At 43.6% G+C, this 21,594-nt stretch overlaps 1 protein-coding gene across 1 annotated transcript in view; it reads right to left on the minus strand.

Annotated features, from left to right (window-relative positions):
* LOC109906326 (tudor domain-containing protein 7B) overlaps positions 1-20,010 on the minus strand; it is a 37,245-nt gene extending 17,235 nt beyond the window's left edge. Inside the window, exons 1-6 of the mRNA XM_020503974.2 lie at positions 19,826-20,010; positions 12,752-12,964; positions 10,973-11,117; positions 6,842-7,043; positions 1,277-1,356; positions 431-681 (exon numbers count right to left, since the gene is read on the minus strand). Of these exons, the coding sequence (XP_020359563.1) occupies positions 431-681; positions 1,277-1,356; positions 6,842-7,043; positions 10,973-11,117; positions 12,752-12,964 (891 nt within the window). The 5' untranslated portion in view covers positions 19,826-20,010. The remainder of the gene's footprint in view (positions 1-430; positions 682-1,276; positions 1,357-6,841; positions 7,044-10,972; positions 11,118-12,751; positions 12,965-19,825) is intronic.
* Positions 20,011-21,594: the final 1,584 nt, after the last annotated feature.

A 21,594-nucleotide genomic window follows, 5' to 3' on the forward strand; every position in this document is an offset into this window, starting at 1 on the left:
GAAGCCTTTTTCAACCTCAAATAGACTACAAGTTTTAATGTCCTACATTGCAGGAATGTTCTCCTGCAATAGGGTGGTCAAATTAAGTTCCTACATCTGTCCATTCTGTGCAGATGTGTGTCCAGTGCTCCAGGTCTTACCAAGATAGTGGTATTTCAACAGTGTAATTTAATACTGTACAACAGTATAAATACAATACAAGTTTGGTACGTACGGTGCAGATGTGTGTCCAGTGCTCCAGGTCTTACCAAGATAGTGGTATTTCAACAGTGTAATTTAATACTATACAACAGTATAAATACAATACAAGTTTGGTACGTACGGTGCAGATGTGTGTCCAGTGCTCCAGGTCTTACCAAGATAGTGGTATTTCAACAGTGTAATTTAATACTATACAACAGTATAAATACAATACAAGTTTGGTACGTACGGTGCAGATGTGTGTCCAGTGCTCCAAGTCTTTGATTGCTTCACTAGGCAGGTCCTGTTTGTACAGTTCTCTGTAGAGCTGAGGCAGCTTGGACACCCAGAAACCATTACTGTACTTGTTCAGAACCTCTCTGATACGCCCTTGCACCTGCTGGGGGTTGTAGTTCCCACCGGGTGAGGGGTTGTAGTCCTTGGGGTAGTGATGTGGCTTGGGCTTTCCCGAGACAGCATTTTCTTTGAAGTTTGTGGGAACTGGAGGAGGAAAGAGGAGGACATTTTAGGTGAAATTGGTTAGGCACGATTTGTATGAAATAATACAAGTATAGACTTGTTATTGCACAGTTTTTTGGATCATATGGAATAGAAGGTCCAGGAGTCTGTCCTGACAGATATATATTCTAGGGCCCAGAGAAAAACTTGGTGTTGCATTGCAAGAGACTTTTGGTGCCTCGGGGGTAACACTAAAAACAGTCTGCTTTCCTAGAACCTGTCTCTTATTACAGAGAATTAAGTCATGAGTTAGCAGCCTAATGCTAATCTCTAGCCTGTAATGTGATTTTTACTTTGAGACGTGCTTTATTCAAAGGACAGTAATGTGAAGGACTGGAACCAGAGGGGTCAGTCATCTCTTGAAACAGTCATTTACACAGCTGTTTTACTTCTGATGTAAAGACTGATCTCTCTGTTAGGAACTACACCCCAGATGAAAACAGCAAAGCTGTGGACCGATAAAACCCCTGATCTGGGACATACAGTCAGTCTATTGTAGTCCTTAAACTGTCCTACATACTGTTGCTCTGCTGGGTATTTGTGTGTGTGTGTGTGTGTGTGTCAGTGTCCCACGTACGGTTGCTCTGGGTGTTCCTGGAGAAATTAGTGTGCACTTCCTTCTGGAACAGGGACGGCAGGGTCATCCTTTTGTCTGACCTAAATACACAACAAGAAGAGAGAGAGTGTTGACTTGGAACCATTTCGACTGTATCCTTCAAATGACAGAGAGTCTAAACAGACACTTCTGAACCAATGGCGGAATAACAAAAGGACCTGCATTAATTTCCTTTTTGTTTAGTTTCCTGGTTGGATACATAATGGCAGTTTGTGTCCCCATTTCTCAACCAAAAAAGACTGATATTGCTGGAAGAAGCCAGCAATATCAGTCAACCCAGTCAGTGCTAGACGAGACTGCTGTACTCTACTGTACTCCGCTATACCCTGTTCACACTCCATAAACATTAGGCCTGTGCTAGAGTGTAGAGGCCTGAGATATCCTCATAGAAATGGAATAACTCCTCAAACAGTAATCTCCATTCAATTCAATGGGTGAGTGAGCCTTCTCCCCTTCTACTACACTGATTACACCCTACCCACAATTCTTTCTGAAGGGAGATTCTCCATCCCAGAATTACCTTAGACAATAGGAGCATAAAATTCTGAATAGATCACGCTTATACAACTGAGTCGCTGGGCAGAACAGCGCCCGAAAAAGGCCAATCATTGCCTGAAATCCCCAGACATAGATAATTGTGGGCCCGGGACCTCATTTATCATTATTGCATAGAAATGATTCTAAAATACTACTTACGAACGGAACTTAGAATGTTCGTACGCATAATAAAAGTGTGATTTATCAAACACACCGGTAGTAGATAACCAATGATAACCAGTTCATTAGAAAGTGCATTGATGATGTCGTTCCCATACCAACGATTAAAACATTCCTAAACCAGAAACCGTGGATTGATGGCAGCATTCGCGTGAAACTGAAAGCGCGAACCACTGCTTTTAACCAGGGAAAGGTGACCGGAAACATGACCAAATACAAACAGTGTAACTATTCCCTCCGCAAGGCAATCAAACAAGCTAAGCGTCAGTATAGAGACAAAGTAGAGTCACAATTCAACGGCTCAGACACAAGAGTTATGTGGCAGGGTCTACAGTCAATCACGGATTACAAAAAGAAAACCAGCCCCGTCATGGACCAGGATGTCTTGCTCCCAGGCAGACTAAATAACTTTTTTGCCCACTTTGAGGACAATACAGTGCCACTGACACGGCCCGCAACCAAAACCTGCGGACTCTCCTTCCCTGCAGCCGACTTGAGGAAAACATTTAAACGTGTTAACCCTCGCAAGGCTGCAGGCCCAGACGGCATCCCCAGCCGCATCCTCAGAGCATGCGCAGACCAGCTGGCTGGTGTGTTTACGGACATATTCAATCAATCTTTATCCCAGTCTGCTGTTCCCACATGCTTCAAGAGGGCCACCATTGTCCCTGTTCCCAAGAAAACTAAGGTAACTGAGCTAAACATCTACTACCCCGTAGCACTCACTTCCGTCATCCTGAAGTGCTTTGAGAGACTAGTCAAGGACCATATCACCTCCACCCTACCTGACACCCTAGACCCACTCCAATTTGCTTACCGCCCAAATAGGTCCACAGACGATGCAATCTCAACCACACTGCACACTGCCCTAACCCATCTGGACAAGAGGAATACCTATGTGAGAATGCTGTTCATCGACTACAGCTCAGTATTTAACACCATAGTACCCTCCAAACTCGTCATCAAGCTCGAGACCCTGGGTCTTGACCCAGCCCTGTGCAACTGGGTACTGGACTTCCTGACGGGCTGCCCCCAGGTGATGAGGGTAGGTAACAACATCTCCACCCCGCTGATCCTCAACACTGGGGCCCCACAAGGGTGCGTTCTGAGCCCTCTCCTGTACTCCCTGTTCACCCATGACTGCGTGGCCATGCACGCCTCCAACTCAATCATCAAGTTTGCGGACGACACTACAGTAGTAGGGTTGATTACCAATAACGACGAGACGGCCTACTAGGAAGGAGGTGAGGGCCTTCGGAGTGTGGTGTCAGGAAAATAACCTCCCACTCAACGTCAACAAAACAAAGGAGATGATTGTGGACTTCAGGAAACAGCAGAGGGAGCACCCCCCTATCCACATCGACGGGACAGTAGTGGAGAGGGTAGTGAGCTTTAAGTTCCTCGGCGTACACATCACGGACAAACTGAATTGGTCCACCCACACAGACAGCATCGTGAAGAAGGCGCAGCAGTGCCTCTTCAACCTCAGGAGGCTGAAGAAATTCGGCTTGTCACCAAAAGCACTCACAAACTTCTACAGATGCACAATCGAGAGCATCCTGTCAGACTGTATCACCGCCTGGTACGGCAACTGCTCCGCCCACAACCGTAAGGCTCTCCAGAGGGTAGTGAGGTCTGCACAACGCATTAACGGGGGCAAACTACCTGCCCTCCAGGACACCTACACCACCCGATGTCACAGGAAGGCCATAAAGATCATAAAGGACAACAGCCACCCGAGCCACTGCCTGTTCACCCCACTATCATCCAGAAGGCGAGGTCAGTACAGGTGCATCAAAGCAGGGACCGAGAGACTGAAAAACAGCTTCTATCTCAAGGCCATCAGACTGTTAAACAGCCACCACTAACATTGAGTGGCTGCTGCCAACACACTGACTCAACTCCAGCCACTTTAATAATGGGAATTGATGGAAATTGATGTAAAATATATCACTAGCCACTTTAAACAATGCTACTTAATATGATGTTTACATAGCCTACATTACTCATCTCATATGAATATGTATATACTGTACCCTATATCATCTACTGCATCTTTATGTAATACATGTATCACTAGCCACTTTAAACTATGCCACTTTGTTTACATACCTTACATTACTCATCTCATATGTATATACTGTACTAGATACCATCTACTGCATCTCGCCTATGCCGTTCTGTACCATCAATCATTCATATATCTTTATGTACATATTCTTTATCCATTTACACTTGTGTGTATAAGGTAGTAGTTTTGGAATTGTTAGGTTAGATTACTCGTTGGTTATTACTGCATTGTCGGAACTAGAAGCACAAGCATTTCGCTACACTCGCATTAACATCTGCTAACCATGTGTATGTGACAAATAAATTTGATTTGATTTGAAATACCAATTGTTATTAGCTTCAGTGATCGTGCACGACCTTGGCTGTTTGCATTTCGAAATGCCCCTAATGAACCATATCGGGTCAAAATTAGAGGTCGACCGATTAATCGGAATGGCCGATTGATTAGGGCCGATTTCAAGTTTTCATAACAATGGATATCTACACAGTTATAACATTGGCAAGGTGGTGTAAGCCTACACCAAACACAGACCTTATTTTAAGTGAATCTAAAAATATCCTATGGAATAAATTAATGAAGGAGCCGCTTTTCAGATTTTGCTAGAAGGTGTCATGGGAGCTGACAAGGTAAAAGTCTGTCGTTCTGCCTCGTTCCTTGGCCGTCATTGAAAATAAGAATGTGTTCTTAACTGACTTACCTAGTTAAATAGAGACTAAATAAAAGGTGTAAAAAAATTATAATAATTAAATTGGCAAAATCGACGCCCAAAAATACCGATTGTTATGAAAACTTGAAATCGGCCCTAATCAATCGGCCATTCCGATTAATCGGTCGACCTCTAAATATGACCCAATATGGTTAATTAGGGGCATTTCGAAATGCAAACAGCCAAGGTCGTGCACGATTACTGAAGCTAATAACAATTGGTATTTCAAATACATTTTCTTGACCAAGCTTCCTGCTGCTAGCTGGACATAATGCTGTGTGTGTGTGTGTGTGTGTGTGTGTGTGTGTGTGTGTGTGTGTGTGTGTGTGTGTGTGTGTGTGTGTGTGTGTGTGTGTGTGTGTGTGTGTGTCTGTGTGTGTGTGTGTGTTTGTGTGTGCGTGTGTGTGTGTGCATGTGTGCATGCTCTTTGCATTTGATTTGAGGCGTCAGATGAAAGTGACTGTCCAACTACAGACATCCTGATTCAATGGGCTGCTAATCTGTAGCAGAATAGGAGAGAGATTAGTCTGCCTTGTCCCTATGGTTTCAGTCATGCCACCCAGGTCTCTGCTGTGGTCCATTGTCTGGTGAGAGAGTGTCACTGATACACAAAACAGAAGATTGAGTCGGTTGAGGTCAATTGTTTTCCTTAGCTAGCTGCCAGGGCCCAGATTGTGATGGAAAAAACAGGATAGGGGAGGGAGACAGAAGGGGTAAGAGAGAGAGAAAGAGAGACTGCTGCAGCTCTGGTGCTACTCCTGAATAAGAGGGAGGAAAGGGAGCGAGCGGGAGGGAGAGAGAGAGGAGAGGGATGGCTGGCACCACCAATCCAACCAGTGGGTTCCAGCGCCATTGATTCACGGTGCTATTCTCATTCAAGTCATTAACTATGGAAGAGACCGAAGAGGACAGACCGAAGAGGACAGAGGACCGGAGAGGACAGAGGACCGGAGAGGACAGAGGACCAGAGAGGACAGAGGACCGGAGAGGACAGAGGACCGGAGAGGACAGACCGAAGAGGACAGACCGAAGAGGACAGACCGAAGAGGACAGACCGAAGAGGACAGAGGACCGGAGAGGACAGAGGACCGGAGAGGACAGACCGAAGAGGACAGACCGAAGAGGACAGAGGACCGGAGAGGACAGAGTAAAGAGGACAGACCGAAGAGGACAGACTGAAGAGGACAGACCAAAGAGGACAGACCGAAGAGGACAGAGGACCGGAGAGGACAGAGGACCGGAGAGGACAGAGTAAAGAGGACAGACCGAAGAGGACAGACCGGAGAGGACAGACCGAAGAGGACAGAGGACCGGAGAGGACAGAGGACCGGAGAGGACAGAGGACCGGAGAGGACAGAGTAAAGAAAGAGAGAAAGAAACACAGAATGGAGAGTGACTGACTGACAGAGAAAAATCCTTGTTTTCATTATTTTCATCCTTTAATTTCCTGATTCTGATTCCTAGTAGTCCCTGATTGTGATTCCTAGTTTGTTTTAGAGTGCATGGAACAGAATCCTCCCCTCACAGCGATGGCAATGCTTGCAACTGGAAACTGGAATCCTTCATGGTGAAACAGCCACATCCATTTGCGTTATTACAACAACAAAGAAGATACTGAAAACAAACCATTTTTTCCCCTCTGACATCATCGCACGCACGGTAGACGAGCACAATACGTACTCAAATGTTTTTCACTAATCTGCACAACGCTCCTCCTCTCCGCAACAGAAACAATAACAACCGTAGTGGAACGGCCAGTGGCAATATTTCCCCCTACTCCAGATTCCACCTTTTAACAGAGTAAGAAACTCTTAACTATTTAATTTCTAGAGAGTCGTTTTCTACAAGGACAGAATTTCAAACAGCCCCAACAGATGATTGCTATTCACAGTATTAGGTCAGCAGGGTGAGAGAACGTCAGTCTGACCTGTTCTTCCTCCATTGCTTTTCCATGTAACTCCTTTCAGTCATAAGGGAATGATTAGTGCAGTCTAGCCCGTCTAGTTTATGGTTTCCACTAATCACCACTCACCTCTCAGAGGTTCTGTTCTGATTGATTGGTTTGTTCTGGTTGGAGCTCTGATTGCTCTTTCCCTCTGATTGGGTGTCCCTCATGTCCCCCCCATGTCTGAAGTCTCCATGCTGGACTCGCAATCCTCGGCCGCCCCCACCTCCTCCTCGCCCCACACCGCGACCCCTGTGGTCTGGCTGTCTCAGAGAGGTTCTGGGCTTGGCTGGGGAGGAGACAAAAGAGGGTAGTGGCAGGATGATAAGAAATACACAGCTGTGTACACACATAGAAACATGTACAGAACTAACACACACAAATATGCAAAGCATTCCACGTCGTGCCATGTCACACTCAGAAACTCACGCCCTTCACATCCATCATCTGCAAAAGGTCAGTTGGCAAGGGGAGAAAATAGCACAGTTAGACAAGGCACTGACGTCCTGTGCTTTAGTCAATTAGAAAAAAACAGTCACTATAGCTGCCAGTGTAGATTACGTCATCATCATGCTTTTCGTTGCTGCTCAGTTTTGAGATGACATCATACCTTCCAGTCCATTCCAGTAATGACATCGATCATCCAGAAAAGCCAGGCCGACAAGTCATCATCACCAGTGGGATCAAATGGATGACAACATAGCTTTTTAATATGCTCGATCGTCAAATTATCATACTCTTTTTTTTCCGAAGCCTTGATTGGAGGTCAGATATTCTAGAATCTCTCTGCAGCACTTAACATTGTACACTACATGACCAAAAGTATGTGGACACTGCTTGTCAAAAATCTCATTCCAAAATCATGGGCATTAATATGGAGTTGGTATGAGGTCAGGGCTCTGTGCAGGCCAGTCAAGTCCTTGCACACCGATCTCGACAAACCGTTTCTGTATGGACTTCGCTTTGCGCACGGGGGCATTGTCATGCTGAAACAGGAAAGGGCCTTCTCCAAACTTTTGCCACAAAGTTGGAAGCACAGAATCATTGAGAATGTCATTGTATGGTGTAGCGTTAAGATTGCCCTACACTGGAACTAAGGGGCCCGAACCATGAAAAACAGCCCCAGGCCATTATTCCTCCTCCACCAAAACTTTACAGTTGGCACTATGCATTTGGGCAGATAGAGTTCTCCTGGCATCCGTCAAACCTAGATTTTTCCGTCGGACTGCCAGATGGTGAGCGTGAGTCATCACTCCAGAGAACGCGTTTTCACTGCTCCAGAGTCCAATGGCGGTGAGCTTTACACCACTCCTGCCAACACTTGGCATTGCACATGGTGATCTTAGGATTGTGTGTGGCTGCTTGGCCATGGAAACCCATTTCATGAAGCTCCCGACGAACAGTTATTGTGCTGACATTGCTTCCCGAGGCAGATTGGAACTCAGTATTGAGTGTTGTAACCGAGGACAGATGATTTTAATGCGCTACTTGCTTCAGCACTCGGCGGTTCCATTCTGTGAGCTTGTGTGGCCTACCACTTCGTGGCTGAGCCGTTGTTGCTCCAAGACTTTTCGAGATTGCATGGCTGTGTGCTTGATTTTATACACCTGTCAGCAACGGGTGTGGCTGAAATAGCCAAATCCACTCATTTGAAGGGATGTCCACATACTTTTGTATGTACAGTGTACCTGTAGCATGACGTAGCATAGTACCCATAATGCTCTATACCTGTATCCGGTTCATTAACCTAGTTCCAACATGACACCACCCTATCCAATCCAATCCAGTGCAAGACTGATATTACATCATCCGCCTTACATTACATCATCAACCCACATCAGATCCTGACATGTTACATCATCCATGTTAGCCAATCCCAGCTGTCATGACGTCACACACCACATCACTCCACACTACTCAACTCCACATCACTCCACACCACTCAACACTAATCAACTCCACACTATACCACACCATTCCACACTACTCCATACTACTCCAAACCACAACACAACACACCACTCAACACCATTCCATTCCACACCACACCACAAGAGAGAGGGGAGGGAGGAAGAGAGAGAAATAAAGAGAGAGGGGGAGGAAGAGAGAGAAATAAAGAGAGAGAGAGAGAGAGAGAGGAAGATAGAGAAATAAAGAGAGAGAGAGAGAGAGAGGGAGGAAGAGAGAGAAATAAAGAGAGAGAGAGGGAGGAAAAGAGAGAAATAAAGAGAGAGGGAGGAAGAGAGACAGAGAGAGGGAGGAAGAGAGAGAAAGAGGGAGGAAGAGAGAAATAAAGAGAGAGAGAGAGGGAGGAAGAGAGAGAAATAAAGAGAGAGAGAGAGACAGACCGACAGAGAGAGGAGGCAGGAAGAGACAGAGGCTGCTGTATTGGCATGCGAATCAGCACCTTACCTCTTGCTTCCAAATGCTCTGTTCACTGCTGCGATGAGTTTCTTTCTCCCTCTCTCTGCTTCCTCTCTCCCTCTCTCTGCTTCCTCTCTCCCCCTCTCTACTTCATCTCTCTCTCCCTGCCCATCTCCCTCTCTCTGCTTCCTCTCTCCCCCTCTCTCCCCCTCTCTACTTCATCTCTCCCCCTCCCTGCCCATCTCCCTCTCTCTGCTTCATCTCCCTTTTCCTCCCCAATCTATCTCTCTGCCTCCCTCCCTCCCTCCCCTTCTTATTCTCTCTCCCCCTCCCTACCTTCCCCCTCTCTACTTCACCCCCCTCTCTCTTCCCCTCTCTACTTCACCCCCCCTCTCTACTTCATCCCCCCCTCTCTCTTCCCCTCTCTACTTCACCCCCCTTCTCTCTTCCCCTCTCTACTTCACCCCCCCTCTCTCTTCCCCTCTCCACAACACTGAAAGAATGTACAGAACACTGTAAGAATGTACAGATAACTGAAAGAATGTATTGAACACTGAAAGAATGTACAGATAACTGAAAGAATGTATTGAACACTGAAAGAATGTATTGAACACTGAAAGAATGTATTGAACACGGAAAAAATGCACTGAATACTGACAACTTAATCAGGAAATAGTCAAGCTACCTTTCCATGTCATTAACTTTCAACCTGTCAGCATACTCTTGTAAATCAAGTACATACTGTACATTGTCCAACATCACTGTCCCACTGGGCAGAGACATGAATTCAACATTTAATCAACGTTGGTTCCACATTTGACCTCAATCAGTTTCATGGGGATATGCAATTAGAGCTTTTTGAGTTATATAGCGTTGCGTCGAGGTAGCCTACAGCGTTGCGTCGAGGTAGCCTACAGCGTTGCGTCGAGGTAGCCTACAGCGTTGCGTCGAGGTAGCCTACAGCGTTGCGCCGAGGTAGCCTACAGCGTTGCGTCGAGGTAGCCTACAGCGTTGGGTCGAGGGAGCCTACAGCGTTGCGCCGAGGTAGCCTACAGCCTTGGGTCGAGGTAGCCTACAGCGTTGCGTCGAGGTAGCCTACAGCGTTGGGTCGAGGGAGCCTACAGCGTTGCGCCGAGGTAGCCTACAGCATTGCGTCGAGGTAGTCTACAGCGTTGTGTCGAGGTAGCCTACAGCGTTGCGTCGAGGGAGAATACAGCGTTGCGCCGAGGTAGCCTACAGCATTGCGTCGAGGTAGTCTACAGCGTTGCGTCGAGGTAGCCTACAGCGTTGCGTCGAGGTAGCCTACAGCGTTGGGTCGAGGTAGCCTACAGCGTTGCGCCGAGGTAGCCTACAGCGTCGCGTCGAGGTAGCCTACAGCATCGTGTCAAGGTAGCCTACAGCGTTGGGTCGATGTAGCCTACAGCGTTGTTTTGAATTACGTACAGTGAGCAAATTAAAGTAGATGGTGTGAACAAACTGCAGCATAGCCTACCTGTTCTGATTTGAATCAAAGCACATATTTTGCTTAGTGACGTGAACTGTTGAGTTTTGGCCACGCACAATCATTCTAAATTCAAGAAATGAGGTGGTGTTTTTTGTCTTCCAGTAATGTTACACTGCTATTGTATTTGGTTGTGTTATGTAGAATAGTATCATGATGTGAGCTTGCAGACATTGAATCAGCTTTGTTCTCTACAAGTAGAGAAACTCGCACAATAGCAGAATCGTCGGGACCTTTAGCTGTGGGGAAGAGGGGTCGAGAAATGTCGGCTCAGAAGCCACTCCATATTGAAAAATAATATGGATTAGGCAGTCAGACAAAGACCTCCCCCCACACAGACACACACACCCTACCATTGAGGATGAGAGGGGCGGCCGGTTTGACCCTTATCTGACAGTTGACCATTTGGGGTCGTCCAGTCTTCTTGGAGGTACGCTGTCTAGCCACCAGTTTGGCAACGTGGGCCGTCTCGCTGGAGACTGAGGCGAAACACACCATCTGGAGAGGATCGAGAGGAGACACACACCACAGGGCACACACACACCACAGGGCACACACACACCAGAGGGCACACACACACCAGAGGGCACACACACACCAGAGGGCACACACCCACGTAGACGTGCACACACACACACACAGACGTGCACACACACCACAGGGCACACTCATTATCTCACACCAGCAGGATAATCATCGTTCAGCATCATTGCTTTAATTACTTTGGCGTCTCAGAGAGACAATCTTTTTTATCATAGGTACACTTCAACTGTGAGAATCTAAAACAAAAAATCACATTGTATGATTTTTAAGTAATTAATTTGCATTTTATTGCATATAAGTATTTGATCACCTACCAACCAGAGCTGGGACCACAGTCTCAAAGAAAACCATTAGTAACACACTACGCCGTCATGGATTAAAATCCTGCAGCGCACGCAAGATCCCCCTGCTCAAGCCAGCGCATGTCCAGGCCCGTCTGAAGTTTTCCAATGACCATCTGGATGATCCAGAGGAGGAATGGGAGAAGGTCATGTGGTCTGATGAGACAAAAATAGAGCTTTTTGGTCTAAACTCCACTCGCTGTGTTTGGAGGAAGAAGAAGTATGAGTACAACCCCAAGGACACCAACCCAACCGTGAGGCATGGAGGTGGAAACATCATTCTTTGGGGATGCTTTTCTGCAAAGGCGACAGGATGACTGCACCGTATTGAGGGGGGGATGGATGGGGCCATGTATCGCGAGATCTTGGCCAACAACCTCCTTCCCTCAGCAAGAGCATTGAAGATGGGTCGTGGCTGGGTCTTCCAGCATGACAACGACCCGAAACACACAGCCAGGGCATCTAAGGAGTGGCTCCGTAAGAAGCATCTCAAGGTCCTGGAGTGGCCTAGCCAGTCTCCAGACCTGAACCCAATGGAAAGTCTTTGGAGGGAGCTGAAAGTCTGTAATGCCCAGCGACAGCCCCGAAACTTGAAGGATCTGGAGAAGGTCTGTATGGAGGAGTGGGCCAAAATCCCTGCTGCAGTGTGTGCAAATCTGGTCAAGAACTACAGGAAACGTATGATCTCTGTAATTGCAAACAAAGGTTTCTGTACCAAATATTAAGTTCTGCTTTTCTGATGTATCAAATACTTATGTCATGCAATAGAATGCAAATGAATTACTTAAAAATCATACAATGTGACATCCTGGATTTTTGTTTTAGATTCCGTCTCTCACAGTTGAAGTGTACCTATGATAAAAATGACAGACCTCTACATGCTTCGTAAGTAGGAAAACCTGCAAAATCGGCAGTGTATCAAATACTTGTTCTCCCCACTTTATATGTGCGTGTTGCTGTACAAGTGTTGTGTTGTGTGTGTGTGTGTCTATCTGTCCATCTATGTGTTTGTGTGTTTTCTCCTCATGCTGTTTGTCTCCCAGTCCATCCATCCATCCACCCATCTGTCCATCCATCCATCCACCCATCTGTCCATCCATCCACCCACCCACCCGTCCACCCACCCACCCATCCGTCCACCCACCCATCCACCCACCATCCATCCATCCACCCACCCACTCGTCCATCTATCCGTCCACCCATCCATCCATGAGTTTGTATGTGTATGTGTGTACACTCTCTCCTCACCTCCCCAGTGCGGTTGCGCTCCATGTGAACCACGCTGGGAATGCTGTGCAGCAGGGTGTCCAGACTGGCATGACCCATCTGTTTATGAGGGATCTGTTCACCAGTCAGAGCTTTGTATTCAGACTGGAGGCGAGACAAAGACACCCCGGGCCCGCTCTTATTGGCCGCCAGCACCGCCCGTAACATCCTCTTCATCAGCTCCACGTCTGTCATCTATATGGACATAAAACCAGGAAGTAGAAATGCTGTTTTATGTCTGTTTTATATCATAGTTTGATCTATTGACCTATTCAAATAAAATGGTGACTTACATAACTATTATTATTTTATTTGACCACGTTGTCCTGATAAAGGTGAGGTCAAAATACCTATTTTTCAAGGGAACCCTGGCCAAAATGCCTGGTCTCATAGACTAGACGTAACATAGTAAACGTAATTCCGGGACACCTGGCCAGGAGGGCAGAGAACTGGCACTGTCTTAGCACTTTACATTATAGCACCGAAAGTGGGACCAACATGGTAATAACATGGTAGCAAGTTAAAGGCCAATGAAAAAAAAGTATGTTACTGTGCTTGTTCTGTAATTAATGGATACTAATTCCCCTGTCTTTGGGCACAATACAGGTTTGTTGTGTTAAAAAGGTACTGGTACAAGGCACAGCCCCTTGAGGACATTATCAGATGTACTTTGAACAGGGGTGCCTTGTCAGACAGGCTTCCTATCACTGATCTAAGAACAGATTGTCAGGGGCAGGATCTGGTGTAAGGGGCCCTCCTAGCCTGCCATTCTATTTCTGGTATCTTGCCAACTCCTTATGAAACTATGAGTGACATGGATTTGGCAAGGTTTTAGAAACAGACTGGCACCCAGACTAGGGACCTCCAGTTTAGTTCAGTGAAGATCTACCTCAATATTAATCTCACCAGAAAGATTTAACCAATGTCACTGACAAAATGTTAAAATGGTGTTGATGTCACAACAATCTTTAAAATTATCGTTACAATCATAAAACAAAAATCACTGGATTTCAAAGATTGTAAATATGGAAGGCAGGTTTAATTGGAGGGCTTTCAGAATACCTACTGCAGTCAACATGTTGACTGTGTCTCATGATGAGCAAATTACATGTCACTCTAATAGAGTTATTTTTGTATTTTATTTTTATTTTCATTTTAAATTTAACCTTTATTTAACTAGGCAAGTCAGGTAGCCTAGTGGCTAGAATATTAGACTTTTAACCGCAAGGTTGCAAGATCTAATCCCCGAGTTGACAAGATAAACATCTGTCGTTCTGCCCCTGAACAAGGCAGTTAACCCACTGTTCCTAGGCCGCCATTGAAAATAAGAATTTGTTCTTAACTGACATGCCTAGTTAAATAAGGGTCAAATAAATAAAAACTAGGCAAATTATAACTTCAGCACAACGCCCTGATTTGGAATTTGCATGCAGGATTTTTTCTGCGTTCATTTAATTTATTCTATTTCATATCAACTACAGACAGTTCTCGAATTTGCCCCAAAGGCATGCCCTCAACTGTCTCCGGTAACTTTTTATTTTTTACACATAGGCCTAACACTCTCTCAACTTCTTATAAAAAACTGTAAGCCTACTAAATAAACAGGACAAAGTAAAAAAAAGTAGTCTAAAAACTAAATAAAAGTAAGATGAAAACCAAATATGTCAACATGATAAATTGTTTATATTAGGTCTGTGAACTCTCTCTCCACAGGAATTCCTCTCCATAGACAATAGAAAACAAGTGGTGGTGAAGTAATATGTCAATGGAGCATTGGCAGAGCTATTTAAATTGACATTAAAACATGTTCTCTGATAATGGCCTTGGCAGATCATCCTACAGGAAGCTTAGGAGCTCTATACTAAAACATGAGTTTGTAAAGATGGAGATAAACTATTTAATTACACACTTCTGGAACAAAGCTATAAATGACAATTCATACAATAACAACTGGGAGCTTTTTAATTGTGAGGTTGGAAAATATGTTAGTATTCTTGCCAAGACGAGGAGAGTTGAAGAAGAAAGTGTAATTACAAAGATCACCTCTCTTGTTCATAAGCCTGTTGAAAGTCTCTCAGAGGACGACAAATTTGTCCTGTTTGAGCTACAACACAAGTTGGATGATATGTATAAACTGAAAGCAGAGAGGGAGCCTTTGTCAGATCTACCACCCTGCATAACCACTGCTGGCTTGCTTCTGAAGCTAAGCAGGGTTGGTCCTGGTCACTTCCTGGATGGGAGACCAGATGCTGCTGGAAGTGGTGTTGGAGGGCCAGTAGGAGGCACTCTTTCCTCTGGTCTAAAAAAATATCCCAATTCCCCAGGGCAGTGATTGGGGACACTGCCCTGTGTAAGGTGCAGTCTTTCAGATGGGATGTTAAACGGGTGTCCTGACTCTCTGAGGTCATTAAAGATCCCATGGCACTTATCGTAAGAGTAGGGTTGTTAACCCCGGTGTCCTGGCTAAATTCCCAATCTGGCCCTCAAACCATCACAGTCACCTAATAATCCCCAGTTTACAATTGGCTCATTCATCCCCCTCCTCTCCCCTTTAACTATTCCCCGGGTTGTTGCTGCAAATGAGAACGTGTCAACTTACCTGGTAAAATAACGGATAAATAAATAAAATCCAGGAAGAAGTGGTGAGAGGAGGGGGAACAAAATGAATCTAATTTTCTCAGGTTAGAAGAACACCACTCAAAATAATACTTTTCAACAAATACATATTAATGCTCTCATCACAGATGATCCCAAATGAATCTCTATCTTAGTTTCAACTTCGACAGGATTTTATATAGTTATAAGTATTGTGAGGTGTCCTCAACTCCTCAACTTTTTTGGACACTGGGGGATGTGAAATCAATTTGGGAGGCTGAGAGGGAACACTGTGATGACCCTATTATAGTTGAAGAGATCATTTATTCTACTGAACACCTTAACAATAATAAGTCTCCTGGGACTGATGGTATATCTGCTGAGTTTTACAAAACTTTTTCTCAACAGTTAGCCACATTTCTATTGGAGGTATTTTCTGAAAGCATTGCAAATAATGCTCTCCCTCCCCGTTTGACTCAAGGTCTGATTACATTCATACCTAAGTCCAAGAAAGACTTGCTTCTCCTCGATAATTGGCGTCCAATCTGTCCTCTCAATAACAACTACAAAATATTAGCATCTATATTTACAAAAAGAATGAAGGCAGTATTGGACTCAATAATAGAAGGGACTCAATCGGAAGGAATAGACATGTGTCTCATAATTTCCAACTGCTGTTAAACCTTATTGATTATTCTGATCTAATCTTCCACGATAGTTTGATTGCCTTCTTAGACTTTTATGAATCCTTCAATACAGTGGAACATAAGTTTCTATTTCGCTCCCTTGAGAAATGTGGTTTTGGGGAATTATTTTGTTGTACTATTGAAACTCTTTATAATGAATGGGAACAGTTCCATTAAATTAAAGCACTTCTCCTAGATTTGATTTGAAAAGAGGAATTAGGTAAGGTTGCCCAATTTCACCTTACCTCTTCCTGCTTACAACCCAACTTCTTAAATGTTCTGTTAAATCCAGCAATATAAAAGGGATCTCTATTGCTGACAGAGATATTATCATCAGTTAGCTTGCAGATGACACCACCCTCTTTTTGAAAGATGCTGATCAGATTCCTAGAGTAGTCGATGTGATAAATATTTTTCCCAAAGCATCTGGTCTTTGCCTACACCTTAGTAAGTGTATGCTGTTAAAGACTGTGTGATACCCTCTATATACAATATTCCAGTCAAGGAAAAGGTGACATACCTTGGGATTACCATATGTAAGGGTCAACAGGAAAGATAAGATGCTCATTAAATTTCACACCTATTATCGAAAAAATGAAAAGAAGTTGAACCATTGGTTGCAGAGGGATTTATCCTTGAAAGGTTGAGTATTGCTTTCTAAAGCTGAAGGTATCTCCAGACTTACTTATGCAGCCCAGTCCCTGCATCTTGACAACAAAATAGGTAAAGCAGTTGACCAGATGCTTTTCAACTTCATCTGGAAAAACCGTACACATTATACTAGGAAATCTGTCGTTATGAACACATATGAATATGTGGTCTCAAATTTTTTTTTTTCCTACTTTGAATAATACTTAAGATAAATTAGGCTAAACATTTCAGAATCCTTCTTCAATTTGGAATTGCATCCCTCCTTACATCTTCTCCCGTTTTAGTGGCTTCAATTGTATGTTACTTTGTAACTATAATATTGATAAGATTCCTACAAAATGACCTGCTTTTCATAGACGAGTATTCTTAGCGTGGTCCTTAATATATAAACATAATTTTCCCCGCATAGGCATTTCATTTGGAACTATATGGATATTTCGTATAGAAACAAGTCTTTATTGTTTAAGAACTGGTTTAATAATCATATCCTGCTGGAGGATTGTTACTCAATATGAGAATTGATTTTACCTCATTACAATATCCCTGTTACAACTAGAGAGTTCGCCATAGTCTTTGATGCTATTCCATCTGGAACTCTCATGTTATTTAGAGGTGTAGCCAGACCTCCCTTTCTTGACCTACCCTCCTTAATCCAGTGGACTCTCCAATAGGAAAACTGTGTTTCTCCTTGCTCCCTCAGAACAACAGATATATACATGCTTTATTTCAAAGGGATATTGTATCCATTCCTTATGTCACAACTTACTGGAATACATTTTTCAATATCTATTGGAATAAAAAGTCAGGTTATTACCACACAGATACCTGCTTGTTAACAAGATCAAAGAGGTCTCTTTCAGAATGATCCATAAGTATTATCCTGTGAATCATTACCTGGATAAAATGAAAAAATACATTAACATTAACTGTAGTTGTGTTGAGCATCCAGAAACAGTTTTGCATTTATTTTGGCATTGTCTACTTATAAAATGATGAATATCTTGCCATCATTTCTTTCCAAATGTTATTATTATTGACGACTTTAGTTTTTCTAAATCAAATCAAATCAAATTGTATTTATCTATGGGAGAATATGCTGCTCGGTTTCCTTAATTAACTATAATAATGATAAAGAAAAGCAATTTTACCTCAAATCTAATTGTGCTAATGGCACAATGTAATATTCATGAATGTAAATTCACTAACAAAAAACTACTTTTCCATGTTTTCTATGAGGAATTTGAGCAGTTCATTTAAGACCATTCTACATTCTTCTATTAAGAAAGCTGTTAAAACAATTAATACGTGTGTATCTTAAGGTATTTTTATAATCTGTCATTTGTTGTACCCCCTAGCATATGTTATCATTGTCTGTTTGTATACCTCTTGTATGTAAGCTATTTTTTCTGGAATAAATCCAACGAGCATTGGATAAAGTTGTACTCTTTGAGCGGCAGTTAATGCCGAAAAAGGCAAATAAACTACTTGGATCAATTAGGCTATAAAATAACATGTACACGTGCATTTGCAACTGTCACCAACAAGCCCCAAGTGTATGGGATCAATATCATGCCAAATGTATAGAGAACACACACATCACCCATTTTGTATTCGTGTATCATGATCGGTACAAATAAGTACCAATCCACAAATGCAATTCACTATCCACAAACAAACACATTTTGATGTGTTAGTAAATCGATATATTGCATTTCAATTTTTCCATAACTGCAGATATGCAGGTCATTTCCAAGAGCCTTAAGTAAAATGACTGCCATAAAGATTTGCACATAGGAGAGATACGCGCAAACTTGACAGATATGCCAAACCTACAACTCCATGTTTGGAAGCGCTTAGGTCACCTGATTTTTGGCAGGGATTTGACGACAAGAAAAAGCCAAAAAGTTATTTCGCGTAGAAAGCGATTTGAGGTCGTAGAAAAAAGTTCTCATATAAGGGTAATATAATGCCACAGATTGGACAGGGAGTGTTGGCAGCTGGGTTGATTGTCTGATCCCATAACCTACCTTTTGCATGCCTCTCCTGGGGAAACGGCTAGAGGCCTCAGGAATACTTATTTATCCTTAATGCTCATCGTCTTTGCAACATGAGACAGCGGATGGATTATAATATTGTAATGAAACAGCAGGGAGCAGGTCTCGAACCCTCGACCTTCATAGCCGGAGGTCCGGCGCGCTATCGACTGTGCGGCTAAAGCATGCTCGTGCGGCAGGGTCGATTTCCGCGCTTATAAACCCAGGGTCGTTACAATATTATCACTTACAATGTCTGACATATCCTTCACATTTAGTGGTGCTATCCCACTTGGCAGCTAAATCAACTATTTGGGCGATGAACGGGTGTACGACGCAATAGTGTTGCAAATATAGAGTGGGCTAGGGTTTCGATTATTTATGTTGGACATACTATGGTTACACATTATGGCTACCATACTATCATTTCTGCAGGAATCAATATTGCCGCATCAACACGGCCGAACGAGAAGCTGTCAGCGATTTATAGAAATCGCTTTTTACCGGTACAAAACTTTTTTTCTACGAATTCAAATCGCTTTCTACGTGTGAAAACTTTTTTTCTATGATCAGGTGACCGAAGCGCTTCCAAACATGGAGTTGTAGGTTTGGCATATCTCTCCTATGTGCAAATCTTTATGGCAGTCATTTTACTTAATAAGGCCCTTGGAAATGACCTGCATATCTGCAGTTATAATTTTTTTTATAATGCAATATATCGATTTACAAATACAAATCAAAAGGTGTTTGTTTGTGGAATGTGATTTACATTTGTGGAAAGTGATTTACATTTGTGGATAGTGATTTACATTTGTGGATAGTGATTTACATTTGTGGATTAGTACTTATTTGTACAGATCATGATACACGAGTACAAAATGCATTCTGTGTGTTCACAATACATTTGATATTGATCCCATACAAGTGTCATGTCAAGCGACGTTATGTCGCTCTATCGAGCTCCGTACTCTTGCCACTTCATGGGACTCTTCACCAAATAGTATCAAAACGAAAACGTACTATCACATCAACTATTTAATCTCAGTAATATGATAATTAATTCAAGTAATGCCAGTCAATATAACTCTTACCTTGCTGGGAAGGAACAGAGACGAGAGTGACACGGATGACTTGCTGCTCGTCACACTCCCTGATTATCGGTCTGTCGCCCTTGCGGTCTTGAGCTGTCCCAGCTCACCCAAAGCTGTGCTCTAGCCAAGCGCCTCCCAGCAGGCCCGGTTGGTGAGTTACGGTAGCCTACCTCGTCTGTGATGTGATTGGCCATCTCCGCACAGCCCAATGATTTATTATAAGTGACACTTATTCTGTGCACAGGTCTATTTCGTTTTCTTCATCGGGTTTGCTATCGTCTTAGAGTGAGAAAAAACAGTAGGCAAAACATTATTCACTGCGTGCCACAAAGTAAGCTGCTTATCTCAGTCTCTGTCTCTAGTTCTTATAGAGAGCTGAGAGCTCAACGTTTTGTATATGCGGTGGAATGCTTCAGATGGTACTTCAGATGGAAGGTTGGTTACACTGTTGCATAAAGTGAAGTTGTACTACAGCTGAGCTACAGACACCCAGTCAGTCTCTTTTTCTCTCCCTCACATTTCTCACATAGATCTGGGCTGCTGCCTTTCCTCCTTCCTGACTACAGTCTCCCCAACCAGATGGTTATATAATTGTTGGACTGAAAGGCATGTTAAAACCATCATGCTGTGTGGGTTTTAGGATGGGATAAGTACACCTTTTATTTGATGATTTTAGTGTTATCCCGAGGTTGAAGCACTAAACATAAGCTACCTACAAAAAGTATTTTGTCAGCCCTTTACAAAGTATTTATTTTTGTATTTTTAATTTGATGTATTTATCAGTGATCCCCATTAGCTGCCAAGTATTAGGGTTAGGTCAAGGCAGCAGCTACTATTCCTGGGGTCCAAACACATTAAGGCACTTACATCACACATAAAACAAAAGATAAAAACAGTACATCATATAACATTAACACACCACTACATATCAAAATGTATAATACCACCATACAACAATGTTACAATGTACGCGTGTGTGTGTAGAGTGTGTTTGCTAGCGTGTGTGCGTGTGCGTCTGTTTCTCTTCACTGTCCCCGCTGTTCCATAAGGTGTATTTTTATCTGTGCTGGCTATCTCTAACATTCATAGTTCTCTTTTCATCATAGAGAGCCTTTAACAGCCAACAATCTAAGATAGCTTACCAAGCCATTGAATAAAAGGCTCTGAATATCTTTTCCATCTGAGTAATCTATGTTGACTACCACAACTATGCTTCAAGGCAAGCAACACTGAACCATGCATGAGAGTACAAGTTCTGGACGACTGTGTGATCTCGCTCTCCGTACCTGATATGAGTCAGACCTTTAAAGGCCACAGAGCCAGACAGATTACCAGCAAGTGTACTCAGAGCATGCGCTGACCAGCTGGCAAGTGTCTTCGCTGACATTTTCAACCTCTCCCTGACCCCGTCTGCAATACCTACATGTTTCAAGCAGACCACCATAGTCCCTGTGCCCAAGAACGCCAAGGTAAGTAAGCAGCCTTTCACAAGCCTTAACGTGTGCGAGCCGGAACGGCTCATATGAGCAGGAGCCTATCTCCTGTTTCTGTAGCCTGAGGCAGCTTGACGTATAAGTAAACCCCCTGAACAGGACACCAACGTAACCTGTCTAAATGACTATGTAGCCATGAAATGCTTTGAAAGGCTGGTCATGGCTCACATCAACACCTTTATCCCAGAAACCCTAGACCCACTTCAATTCACATACCGCCCCAAACAGATCCACAGATGATGCAATCTCTATTACACTTCACACTTCCCTTTCCCA

Source organism: Oncorhynchus kisutch, linkage group LG16, assembly GCF_002021735.2.
Source record: "Oncorhynchus kisutch isolate 150728-3 linkage group LG16, Okis_V2, whole genome shotgun sequence".
Lineage (NCBI taxonomy): Eukaryota > Metazoa > Chordata > Actinopteri > Salmoniformes > Salmonidae > Oncorhynchus > Oncorhynchus kisutch.